Source organism: Pithys albifrons, chromosome 7 (assembly GCF_047495875.1).
Source record: "Pithys albifrons albifrons isolate INPA30051 chromosome 7, PitAlb_v1, whole genome shotgun sequence".
In the NCBI taxonomy this organism is placed as follows: Eukaryota; Metazoa; Chordata; class Aves; order Passeriformes; family Thamnophilidae; genus Pithys; species Pithys albifrons.
In genome coordinates, this window is record NC_092464.1 from 7175929 (window position 1) to 7189683 (window position 13755).

The 13755-nt window shown below is 44.9% G+C and overlaps 1 protein-coding gene across 6 annotated transcripts in view; it reads right to left on the bottom strand.

Annotated features, from left to right (window-relative positions):
- Positions 1–13755, bottom strand: part of PRKAG2 (protein kinase AMP-activated non-catalytic subunit gamma 2) — a 207442-nt gene that overhangs the window by 98590 nt on the left and 95097 nt on the right. The window contains exons 1-2 of one of the 6 annotated variants that reach the window (XM_071560642.1): positions 9113–9194; positions 2486–2599 (exon numbers count right to left, since the gene is read on the bottom strand). The exons of 4 other annotated variants lie outside the window; for them this stretch is intronic. In XM_071560642.1, coding sequence (XP_071416743.1) covers positions 2486–2543 — 58 coding nt within the window. In that variant the 5' untranslated portion in view covers positions 2544–2599; positions 9113–9194. Of the gene's footprint in view, positions 1–2485; positions 2600–9112; positions 9694–13755 lie in introns of those variants that run through there. One more of the 6 variants, XM_071560641.1, reaches the window with a different exon arrangement.

A 13755-nucleotide genomic window follows, 5' to 3' on the forward strand; every position in this document is an offset into this window, starting at 1 on the left:
TCATACGTGCTGCCTGTGATATATGAGCTGTCTTCACACAAATTCAGTTCCTCTCCCATCAAAGGCATTTTCAGTTAATTCTGTAGCTCCTTAACAAGCTTTTCATCTTGTTGCTATTCTGCCTTCACACCTACTGCCCTATCTTCACAAGGATTTATTCTCTCCCTTCAGATGTAAGCACTAGCTGGATTTGGAGGAAAAATAAGATCAAGTATCCTTTGCACTTCCCTTACAGAGGGCCCTATCAGGTGCCAAAACACTCAGCCCCCATTAACTTCCACGTGAGGTGCTGGTGACTTCGGTAACAGCATTCAACTTTTTTTCAGGTTTAGGTCCCCACAGACTTCTGCAGACATCAGAAAAAATTTCATAAACGAGTAAGGATTTTGATACTTGTACATCAGAGCACAGGAGGCCATCAGGTCTAATGGCAGAGCTGCAGATCTGCTTACTGGGCAGATCAGATCCCTTACACTCCTAACCAGTTAAGCAACATCCCACACGGGTTTCAGCATCGCCTGTGCGGGGTGATAACTGCAAACACATCCCTGTTACAAAGTAATGCTTGTCCTTTGCCAAAACTTCAAACCCAGTGACACTGTGGGGGTTCTGGACAAATAGATTCCTCTGAAATACATGTTTTATGTGATAGATTATTCATAGGAGGTTTCAAATGCTTCAGACTTCAGTCAATAGCTGACTCTACAGCGCTTGCTGCCACTGCCCCTTTTGATTTCCTTTGGTTTTCTTTCCTTGAGATCAAGGTGATCTATTTTTAGTGCCGGCACTGGTTAAGTGAGGAGTTGCTATAGTGACAGAAAGCTGATACAAACCGTGTCCCACTGCAGTTCCTGGGGCTGGGAAACGAACACTGCCGAGGTGGGGCAGCAGCTGGGGGTGCCCAGACACTGCTCAGCCTGAGGGGCACTAATGACTGCCCAGGACTCCCAAGGTGTTTTCCAATGCATATAGAATAGCCAGAAGGCAGCCTGCATCCCTGCTATAGGAAACACACAGAGTGCTGCCTTTGTTGGCCCAATAAATGTGTCTGAGTTTGTCTTGGGCTTCACTGTGGTCTCCTTTTGTCCCACTCAAAACAGGTCTGGTATCAACCAAACCCAGGTCAACCATGGCTTTCATAGCTGAATCTTGAAAATCTCTAAGGATGGAGAGTCCACAGCCTCTCTAGGTTACCTGTGCCAGTGCCACGCCTCCCTCTTGAGGGGGTTTTTGCCAATACTCTGACCCTCCTCAGCCACAAACTCCTGCATTTACTCTTACCATCTGTCACTACTAAGAAGCACGTGTTCTATCGCCTTTGGAACTGCCCTGCAGGTAGTTGCAAGATGCTATTAAATTGCACCTTAGTCTTCTCTCTGTTGGACAAACCCCAGCTTCCTCAGCCTCTCCTCACAGATCCTAAAACATCTGCTCTAGGTTCCAAAACATTTTGATAGTCCTCCAGGGAATCCAGCTTTCCAGCATTTTTCTATTGCAGGGAACTAGAAATTTGACACCTTGTTCCAGGTGCAACCCCACCAGCACCAGGTGGAGGGGGATAATAACTCCCTTGACTGGACTGCTCCATTCCTCCTGATGTAGCCCAGTGTGTGTTTCCCCTGCTGATAATGACAGCACATTTCTGAATCATTTTCTAGATTATATCCCCCACAACCCTCAGGATTCAGTCATCAACACCCAGTGTGTACTGCTGCACAGGCTCACCTCACCACCGAGGTCTGTAATGAACATTATTGGTCCCCATACTGATCCCTGGATGTTGACCATCCCTAAATTCCCTTGAGAACCACCAATGTTATTCCAGCTTCTCATCCTCTCAGCTCAGTCCTTCTCTCAAGGAGACTGATGCAATCCTCACCCTTGAATACCCACATGACCTCTGTTGCCACTACTGCAGCAAGAACCTTTCATTGCAAACTTTTCATCTCCTTATGTCTTGGTTTGACTTGCCATCTCATTTCTGCCTCATCTGTATGTCTTAAATTGATTTATTGCCCCATTCTTGTTTATTATCTCTAATTATACTCTATACAAGCAGCAGAGATGTCACAAATCATCTGCTCCTCTCCAGGAGCATTGCCCTCCAGGAAAGTCAGGATTGTCACAGGAATCCTGTGTTCCCTATTGTTATCCTTGCACTGATTTAAATAAAACCACGGGGCCAGATGGGCAGGATCTGTTTAACAATCTGGTGACTGTAGCTTCAAGAGTGTCAAAAGGGTCCTTGTTGCCCCACAGAGAACACAGCACTGTGAAACAGCTGTTTTCTGATGCCTGGAAAAACCTCTGAAGAAACAACAGGATGCTATTAATTAATGCCAGCTAATCCTATCATTCCTCCTCCAGCTAAATTGCCCCAACTTTATCAAATGAGGAGCGGAAGAAGGACAGGATGGGAAGTCTTTGGTGCAACTGTGCAATGCAGCACTGGGGTCTGTCCTTAAAGCAAGTAAAGCTGCCTGACCTTTCCAGCAGGGAGAATTCCAGCCTCTGAGCCAAGCCTGCCAGCTGCACAATGACATCTCACAGAGCAATCCTTCATCTCTTGAGACCGAAGCCTTCACGTGTCAGTTTGACTCTGTAATGACAATCAAACAGCTGAAACAATTTCAAGGCGTTAAATCTTGCTGCTCTGAGCACTCTTAAGTCCTTGAACTGCTCTTAGGTTGGACAAGAATAGAGGTGAAAGTAGAAAACAGCTGAATCCTGATAATTCCTGGGATTTGCTGATCCACTAAACCTGACAAATTGCCTTAACAACATCTTTGAAATTGCACTCTTGGGCAATTCACTGAAACTTTGAGCAAGGAGTCAATAGTCCAAACCACTGATTTCTAATTAAACCAAAGTACCCACCTACCTCAATGCTACTGTCAAGTGCAATTTTGGGCTGTGAAAACAGATCTGGGCTTGAAATCTGCTTTTAAAGTCTAGCAACATGATTGGTAATATGGATGCATGAGAGTATAAATAAATTGTGGTCTAGCTTAGCACATTCAAATCATGTAGAAAGTCAGTCTAGGATAACAGCTTCTCATACAGATATTCTTTTGAAGTGAGAGCCCTTGGAAAGTACAGGGAAAGCAGGGGAAAAATCTCTACACTACTCCTGCCTGGTGCCATAAGGATGAGAGAGGATGCATGGAAATCAGTAATTCCAGTGATTTTTAGTACATAGGCTGCGACCCTCCAGCACCCATCATGAAGGCACTCCAGGCTGTGTTTGTTACACTGAGGTGTCATAGATGAAAGTCTTATCTACATTCTTTTATTTTGGCCTCAAAAATGAATCAGGTAGTTATTTATATCACAAGGAACAGAGATAGTGTTCCAGCCTAATATACATATTGGAAGTGACCTGGTACCTGAAGATAACAGAAGTACAGGACAGAAAAAAGGAAATTCTGATAAATACATAAACATCATCTGCTTTCAGAAACAGGCAGTGTCTCCACCCTCTTTCACTCACAGTCAGTGCCTGGCTTTCTCCTGCCTCAGTTTCTCCTTTTCCAGCCTAATGGACCTCTCCTCCCTACATCTCACAGCTTTGCCTAGATTCAATCCCAAAAAATTGCTTTTAATTTCTCTCTGTCTTTCAGGAATAACATTCATCATGCTTTTCAAATAACACTGAATAGTTGTAGAATTACAGAATAGTGCCCTTAAGACAGAAAAAACCTGAAGTTTCTTTGCTGCTGTTGTGCCTGGAGGACAAATACCTGCACCCACCAGTAGCAACAAGGACCAGAACCACATGGACTCCTCCCAGATGGGAGCTCTCCCTGCCCAAAACCTGTACAGTTTGTAAAACAACCTGACAAAGGGGTCCTGATGCTCTCACCCACCACATTGCTGTCAATGCTGAGTAACTCAGTTAATTTATAGAAATACAGATATTTTTGACCAAGCTTTGTGACGAGACACGCAGAGCTGCCTGGAGCAAGACTGTCAGTGGGCAGATTCATTTGCAGCACCAATATGGAAATTTGTGCCTCTAGAACATACTGTATTTTTACGTGTCTAACCTGCCCTTCAGAAAAAAATAACTCCTTTGAAAATAAATTACTCAGAGAATTTGCATTCTTGAACAGCTCATCGTGAGGTCAGAGTCTATGCCTTCCTTAAGCCTGCAAAGGGCTCCAGAGAAGGAAGCTGCTGGGCTCTGCACCAGCAAGGAAAGAGTTCACAAAGCTCAATATACCTACATTTCAGTGCCCACCAAATCAGTGGAGGTTTTCTGGGGTTCATTACTATCTGAATTTACAGATACCTGCTTGAAAATACTTGGCTGATTCTCCTGCTTCATGGCCACAGTCCTTCTCCCCCCGTTCAGATTGCTTCAAAACTGTGCACAAAGCTGGGATGTGCCAGAAGGCAGCAGGACAGTGACTATAAGGAAGCAGAAAATGGCAAAATAAAAAGTCTCAGACATTTAATGAGGCTCGTGACTGTTTTTCGCCTTCCTGACAACCAGCCGTAGAAACTTCACAGCTTGCAGGGCTCGGTGCTCTCTGTAGTACAAGATTAATCAGTACTGATCAGCCAGGGCTGCACATTTTCCAAATTCACTGTCAGCTCAACAGAGCATGAAAACCAGTAGAGAAAATCATTAACAAACCAAAGCAGTCTCAGTTTCTCATGCCCAGTCTCTGATATGATGGTGGTTTTAAGCTGCTTTTACTGGAGCAACAGGATTTTGTTCTTTCAGTTTGTTCATGGCATCACTGGAACATGAGGCAATTCCTTCACTCCCATTTATTTCTCCAGAACTTTTTTCACTGTAATCTCTCCCCCACTGCCTCATAACAGAAACATCACACCAGAGTGAGGAAAATACATATCTCAGCTCTGGTCCTCCCACAAGCAGCATCACCCACCTTGGGGTGAAGAGCTGAATGAGGTGCAGCTTCCCAGGCTGGAGGAGCAGGAGATCAAGTCCTGTCTCCTTTAGCAATCACTTCTTCATCATGTTTTCTGTGCTTCATGTTTTCATCATGTTCTTTCCCCACCCTGTTCTCAGTGCAACTACTCACAACCCATCTTGTACCAATAAATGGTGACTGAGCCAGATTGAATTATGCCCTTGGTTTCCATTTGCAGTTGGAGAGGCTGAGAAGCACCTGCTCTTTGGTTCGGTGTAAGTCCTTGCTCATGGAATGCTGTGCAAGCCAGTTACATCCCATGGCACATTACCTCCACATGGGAAGGGAGAGCATAATTTCTCTGCTTGACACATGATTCACACTCACACCCAACTCCAGGGGACTGGGAAGCACCAGAGCAAGGAATGGAAGAAGCCCCTTGAGTTTTTGACTGAGAAAGGAACACATTTCCTTTTGGGTTGAGTATTTAAAGATACCCAACAGCAGCTCCCAGATCCACTCCAGAGCCTCAGGAGCCCTTCATTCCACAGCAGTTTGCAGAGACACGAGATAAAACACCTGTCCTAAAGCAGTTACAGAACAGGGATAAGCCCCTGCCCTTTGCATCAGGACTGCCTGATTCCTGTACATGATGGCCTGAAAGATGTTTGCATGTGTATTTATTGTGGTCTGAGACACTCAGCAGGCTCACTCCTGATTTAGTCCTACCTTGCACCCAGTTACAACAACTGGTAAGAAAATTGTCCTCAGGGGTGTTACTGAGGGGGGACAGGCCAGCGCTGAGGGGCAGCACTGAGGTTTGGTTGGAGCCCCTTGGATCCTTCCTGTCAGGGCTCAGCTTTGGCACCTGCTGATTAAAATCCACAGTAGCAAAACCCAGGAGAAGCAGCATGGGTAAGGAGAAGCTCCTGGGCATTTCCATGTGGCTAAAAGCCTCCAAAATGAGTGGATTGAGGCAAAATACCCAGGCAAGGGGCAGCCCTGGGGTCACAGCAGCCACATGTGCTGCAGAGCAGTTCCTTAGCTGGGCACTCATGGCTCAAGGTGGGATAAAACACTCAATATTACACCTTTTGCATATGTCATTCAATTCTTCATGGAATACACGGTGTGCTTTAAAGGGCTGAGCAATTAGCCTCACTGGGGTCAATGATTTTTGCCCTTCAGAAATGCCACAGAGCCTATCCCTTTACAACACCAGGCTGCAGTGGGAGCTGGCAGGCAGAGAAGCTGCCAGGACCCTGCACAGGTGGGCAGCAACTGTAGTGGGAAGGAGGAAACTATGTGGTGGTGATTTAGAGGTTGGAGAAATTTTAGGAAATCCCCATCCTCAACCCTGCCAAAATCACAGTGCATAAATCAGCTTTCCTGCTCTTTGGTGGATAGCACAAGCTTTGAGGTGTCCTTGTAGGCTGCTTCTCTCCCAGAGCAAAGCTGTGCTATCTCTGCCTTCACCTCCCCCTGCTCTCTGCTCCTGGTGCTGCTCATTCATGTTTTTTTCCTTTCCCTCTCTGTGTGCTCTCAGCTTCTTTCTGGCCATATTCAGGTCTTCTCTTGCTGTTCACCTGGTATGAAAGGACTGTAAGGCTCCAAACCCAGGGAATTACAGAGGTGCTCATCCTTGGCAGTGCCACTCTCCACTTCTCTACCAGGCTGCAAACCTCTGCACTGGTGCAGAGGAAGGATGGGATTTTGATACACCAGAGGTATTAAGTAGTAACCCTGATGGCATCTATCCCTGGGAAGATGAGAAGCTGTGCTGGCCCAATCTATTTACAAGGACTGGAGGACCATTCCTTAGAAGACTTAAATAATTGGCCAAGGAAAAGCAGAAATCCCAGATTCAACTAGTCCAGGTGTCAGATTACCCCTTTATGGGGCACCAAACGATATTTAATTTGTTTCCTTTTCTACTCCTTTTCCAGATAACAATCCAAGATCATTCAGCAAGGAGGCTGTGGTGGCAGCACAGCCACACTGGGAGGGCCAAGGTGGGAGAGCCCATGTTGGATGCTGTCATTCATTTCTCATCCATGATGGAAGATGACAACCAAATGGAATGCACTGGAGTGTGACTGGCCCTGACAAGCCACCAAGCCTGGCTGCCACTGACAGTCTTACACACACTATCACTGACCACAAAACCTGTGAGTGCCAGCAGTTCCCTTGAAAGCTGCTCAGAAAGTATTTACTGAGGCCTAACAGCTACAAGATACAGATTAAATCCAGAGAATAATGCAAAGATTCTGTTTTGCCCTTTCCCTGCAATTAATTAGAGCCACTGGTGGTGGGGGGGAAGGTATTTGCAAGCATGGTAAAATGTATCTCCTGAAAGGAGTCCAGACCGCACTGGGATGGCAGAGGCGATCCCTGCAGCAGAGCACCCCAGGAAGGCACTCACCCAGACACATCCTGTTGATTTTCCCAATCTCATGACTTGGAAGTTCTCTGTTCATGATGGAAGTGCAATGCAGGGAGCTGACCCAGTCAGACTCTTACATGAATGGCATCAGAAAAGTCTGTGGAGTAAAAACTGCAGCAAACTGCCTGATGTAGCACTGGAGCAGGCTACAGAGCTGGATTGATGGGAACAAGGAAAAGAAAGACCACATTTTTTGGCATTTCTGGCATTACACTTTTTTATATAACTCTGTCACAAACATTACCATTTATATAGCCAGCATTCTTGGTACAGGACAAATTATATTTCCCATGGAGGGAGACAGGACAGAGTTTAGAGTCAGACTTCAATGAAGCAGGCTTGCAATTACTATGTTTGGTGCCTCCAGCAGTGAATCCTTTTGTAAAGTTAACTATTCCCATCTCATTGTTGCAGCCAGAAGGAGTGAATTAGTGCCTCAAAGTGCCATTAATCATTCTATCAACAAATCCCGTGTGTTTCTGCCTATGTGAAAATTTAGGGGGTTTTAATTAGAAACCTGGAAACAAATTTTACATCTGGATAATCTTTAAATATTCCCCCACTTGTTGTATAAGCTCTGTGATCTGTCTCTGTGCATCTTGCTGACACTGTGAAACTCCGAAGAAGTGGGTCATATCTCATTCACATCACCTCAACCTTCCTGCCATTCTCACAGAAACCCTCAGGTGAGTTTAGGGACATGCAGCACAAGGCACAGAACCTTAGATTTAAAACCACCTAACAGCACACCCCAGGAACAAAAGGAGAAGTATTTGCAAGAAGGACACCTTAAAAATGACACAACCAATCACTAAATAAATAGCAAAAATAATAGAAAAACAAGCTCCCTGGGCAGCCACCCATCCATCAGGTGTGACTCCCCATCACTAAGTCTGCACAAATGTCTCCACACCATCCATATGGTTCAACAGAGCTCACACCTTCAACATTCTGCTGGATTTAACACAGCGTCTCCTGATCAACTGAGAGTGAAAGGGCATTGCCTACCCTTTGTATGTGTCAAGCTCTTTACACTGAGCCTTATCCAGCTGATTCAGTGTAATATCAGTTTTAAGCCTCTTAGTGACAGGACAGAATCATCCAGTAATGCTCAGGGACTTTGGGGAACCACAGAGTTGTAAAACAGGTATCATTAGTCCATATAGGAAATGCATTAAACATTGCATTTCTCTGCTATTCTGAAGTAAAACCGCCAGATCCTCTTGGGAAATCCCTTTTCTCCCAGCCAGCTGATCCCTATGGGATACACAGATACTCTGCCACACACAACTCAGCACCTGTACTTGAGTTAATGCTCAGTGACCAGGAAAAACTTTTGATTAACGGAGAACAGTCCCTAATTGCAACTCAAACACAATTAGACCAATAGAAAAATATGGTTTTGAATGCATTGCTAATCAGACTGATATGCAATGTTTTTCACTTAAAATTCATACTTCAACAGACAGTGTTGGCCCTAACTTAGAATTTAGTTATTATTGTTTAATTAAAACAGCACCACTGAACAGCCCCTTTTGAATATATTCCATAGCATTTACTGTAAAGCTTCCTGTACCATCCCTCTTTTACTACAGGCTATAGCTGATGTGTGTTACAGGTCTTAGCTCAGATGTTCATGCAAACCAAAACTGAAGTAACCTTCATGCAACAACTGTACACTGAGTCGATGAAATTGGGACTCAGCTATTCACTATCCCCCACTCGCTGCCCTCTCCCAAAGATTAATGTCCCTCCTTTCCAGATGGGTAATGCAGAGGGTCCTTACCAGACAGGCCATGAGGATCAGAGTGGCGCCTCTCCAAGACTTTGCATCTCTCCTTTCTCTTCTTGCTCCCTCTAAAGCTCCCAAATCGCTTCATGAGCTGCAACATGCACTCTCAGGGCAGCAGCTGTCAGTCATGCCCGGGACTGAAGGAAAAAAGCAGCACGAGGGGCAAGGAAAGGTGTTGCTCCCACCAAAATCCCAGGTGCAAGAAAATAAAGCTCCAGAAAGACTGTGTGGCTGCAAGCAAAGTCCAGCCCAGCAGCAGCCCAGCTTCGAGGTGCTTGGTCTTCGTGGAGAGCTGCTCAGCAGCCGGTCCTTGCACGCCAGGCAATTCCAGTCCTAATTCCAGCGTACAGTAACTCGCCTGCAAGGATGTGTGGACATGGGGAGAAGTTCAAAGTCTGTCCAGCCTGCAGCCAAAGAGCTCTTATAATACATCAGCCGTCAGAAGCCTTGGAGACCAAAGCAACGTTTCCCAGTGGATCAGCTCATGTGGAAAAGGTCAGGAGTCGCCTGATGAGCTCCCTCGTTTAAAAAATACTAACTACGCAAAGGAGCCACAAGCCCTCCTGAAGGGAACTGTCATGTGCAGCTTGGCATGATGACTCTTTAAACAGGCTGTAAAAGGAAACCACCCTGGACAGACAATTCCTGGCAGCGAGTGTTCCGGGCGCGCTGGCACCGTGACATGACATCACCCAACTATTTTGATTCACATGTGCAGGGCCTGGGCAGCGACAGCAGAGTTCAGCTGCCTGGAGATGAGCTCTGGAACTCCTGACCCTCCACAGCTAAGGACCAATGGATTAATGGGAGAGAGGTCCAGCCAATTCATCAAAAGAAGGCTGATACTTTCTGGAAGCCACAGCTGGACCGATGGGCTGGACTTTCTTTAGGAATGTGCCCTGCCTGTGCTACACATACCTACATGCTCTGTACAGACTGCTCCATTCAAATTTGCTTCTGCAGAGCAAAAGGCACCTGTCCAGCTGTTTGTAACAGAACTGGAATTCATCCATAGTCTTTTCAATGAGACAAATGTTCACAGGGCTGTTGCTCATCCCAGTCAGGCTGTATGATGTTTGGCTCTGAGTCTGTACATTTAGAGTGGTTTATTTTAGGAAAGGGTGATCGGCGTGGGCTGAATCTCGAGCAGCTGGGAAGGGGAGCAAGCATGATCCAAGGCATGGTCAAACTTTTGAAGCCAACCTTCCTAAGACTGCAGAAAATGCTCTGTTACATCAAAAGCTTTATTTAAAGTCACAGAGCATCAGCCCTTCTGCTGGACAACACCAGCTCAACTTCTTCAAAAACCAAACGCTATATGACTAATGAAAGTCTTATCTTTTTAATTCTCAAGAGGAATTAAAGGTTATATCAATTTTTTCCTCTACAAAACCCCATCTTTTTATTTTTGCCCATGATTGCTTCTACGACTTAATTTCATTAGAAAGGAAAAGAAAAACCAGCCAGGAATTCTGCAGAAAAGGCCTTTATCAATACAGATTCCTTACAAGCTCTGGTCTTTCAGAAAGATGCATCAGTGCAAGGATGTGCCAGGACTTCAGGGACCCCAAGAATATGTGCAGAGATGAGAGCAGGTTCCTCTGGCAATCTCAGCTACCAGAGGCTTCCCTGAGTCTACCTAACGGAGACTGTGAAAGAAAATAGTGCAGAGGACACCACTGTTCTTTCACCTAGCAACCAAAATAATTAAAGTATTACCAAGACACTTAATTACCTTCCAGACAAGGCTCTCCCTGATACCCAAGTGAGGCAACACAATAATCAATTTAAGACTTTCCTCTCCTGACTTGTCCTCCTACTTTCTCTTACTCCCATCATTGTCGCCCTGTTTCAGCTCTGCAAGTGAAGATTCCAGTGGTTTTCCCCAAGTGAAAATCTTTGGTATAAAATCACCTGCAGGCAGAGTGGGTTTAGAAAGACCCTTCTCCATCCCATCCCTCGAGGCTCAGCATTCATCCAGCGCTGAGGGGAAGCAGGTGGAGCAGTGAGAAATGAAGGATTAGTGGGGAAAGTGTTGGTGTTACTTAAATATTTGGTTTAATATTAGGAAGCAACCTCTGTCCACTCCATCTGGCTTTGCGTGACCACCACGTTTACCCCTGCAAGCCTCATCTCCACTGTCCGTTCCCTTCACTGTGCCATGATCGTGACACCACAACTGAGTAGCTGTAGTGGGACAAACTCTCCATTTCATGGGCCAGCTCTCAACCTATTTCCGTGACAGCAAAGACTTTTTCAGTGTTTTCTATTTGTAAATCAGAAGCCAACCTAACTCCTGCTCCCCAGAAGCAAACCTAAATCCTCCTTGCTGCAATTTAAGCTGCTGCTTCTTCTCTTACTCACCAGGCACAAGGAGAACAGATTGTTCCTTTCCAATCTGGAGTCACTCTTCGCATACTTGACAACAGTTATCCAGTTCCCTTTCCAGTCTTTATTTGGCCAAAGACACATGAAGTGCTGCCTACAACACCAATGCAATCTGGACCTCAAGTTTCCTTTCTTTAGAAAAGCATTCCTCATTCTTCAGTGGCCAAAGGACTGCTGAGAATGACTTAATGTCATTAGAGTGCAAAAAATTTAAATCCCTTTTTAATGAGATAAGAATTAGTATTGCTTCAGCGTGGAAACACCCCCTTTTTGACAGAGGCCAAGGGTAAATAGTGGCTGCTGACCTTTTCAAGCAGGGCAATTGTACCAGGAGGGCTCATTTCCCCTTGCTAAGGGAAGCAGCAAGACCCTAATGTTTCTACACAGAGCTGCTAGAAAATGAAACAACACTGTTTAACAACTGACTTTCACAGTAATTTGTTAAAAAAGTACTAAGTGCTTGGAGGACAATCAGTTTGTCTCCCACAGCTAATGGTCTGACAGATCCCAGCACATTTACACCAGGTACTACATCTTCTTAATGATTCCAGTGCAAGGATCTCAACAAACTAATAATAAAAAGCTGAGCTTCAAAGAGTTCCTTTGGGGCCATCTATGTTCTGGAGATTGAAGAAACACAAACCATGAAATGGACTCTTGTCAAGCTACATTAAAGTCACCCAAATTACTTATTGCATAGAATGTTTTTTGAGCTGCATAAAGGTAACAGTGTCTCCTTCCACAAATGAGCTCACTCTGAGACGTACCAAGCACTGGGCACCTTAATAAAATTATTTTGGGAGAAGGAGCAAGAAACAAACAAACAGACCCTTGTGTATGTGTGTGAAATGCTTTCCTAGTCCCACAGTATCTGCTGAGCTTGCCAGACCCGAGCCTCTCATGGCCTTAGAGCTGCCTCTGCAGTGACATCCTTGCCAGCCTCCTTCCAGCCCCACCACCCTCTCACCTCAAGTCATCTTTTCTCCTGGCACTTTACTTTGATGACCTAACACTGAGCTCAAAAAAGGCCTTAAAAAGAGTTTAGAGCTAAAAAAAATACCCATTCCTCCTGGAAATCTGCCTTACACTAATTCTTGCCTTCATCCCAACAGCCACCTGCCCAAAGCATCCAGCAATGCCCTCCCCTGCTCATCCCTGCCCTTCCTCCCCTTAAACCACTGTTTTTCTTTTAAAGGGAGACTTTAAAGTGCACACAAAGTAGAAAAGATAAACCTCTTCCTACTCTATTTTTCACTGACTCACAGGGACATATAAGGAGAGGAGTCTCATGGCAGGAGACATCTCCAATCCAACAACAAAAAAAAAAAGGCCCATCCACATCTGGGCTCCCTCATCTTGATGGTTCTTGCTTTTAAGTTCTCCATCTCTCAGGATAAAAGCACCACCCCACTGCAATCTACCATGACTCTTTAGGTACAAACATAAAAAAATCTTCCTTTCTCTGAATGTGATGTTAAGATTGAGGTCGAAGTGGGGGTAGAGCGTTCAGATTTGGTCCCCGAGAGGAAATATGGAAGTTGCCACCATACCAACCAAGTGCAGCCACCAGCGGGTGTCTGACCCAGAGTCAGAGCTTTGAAACAAAACAAACTGATTCATCTGTTTCACTGAGATGTAAATTCTGTGCCATGGTGAAAATGCTTTAATTACTGAGAATTCAAACAATTTCCTCGGTCACTTTTTTCAACAGGAGCTCTAACCTGATACACAAATGCAGCAGCAGAGTCAGGACAGGCACTGGGGGCCAGTTAGTCCTGTCAGGGTTTATCCTGGTGTGAAAGTGGAAAAACAATACTTTTCCTCCTTGAAATTTAAAAGCTTATTTAGCTCAAAACAGGAAGGCTAAAAGGAATATGCATCCCCTTAGTGACAATTAATGTCTGAACCAGCTTCCGACTGCAAATCAGCAAAACCAAGTATTTCTCTCTCCCTGTTGCTGAGAATTTCCTCGGTCAAAGTACCCAAAGTGTTTTTGTCATTGCTCAAAGAAATAAAGCTCAGATTCACCCTTAGGAAAACAAAGCATGAATTGTATTTGCATTTCTACATGAATCACGTTTGTCTACCTTGTTTTCCTTAAAGTTTCCCCTAAATTAATTTTTTTCCAATTTTCTTTTTAAAATTCTACAGACTGATGATGGCAAAATTAAACATTTTCTATTGCTGTCAATGGTGCTGGCACAGGTTTACACGTCTTACAACACCAGACTGATTTTAATTGCAACTGT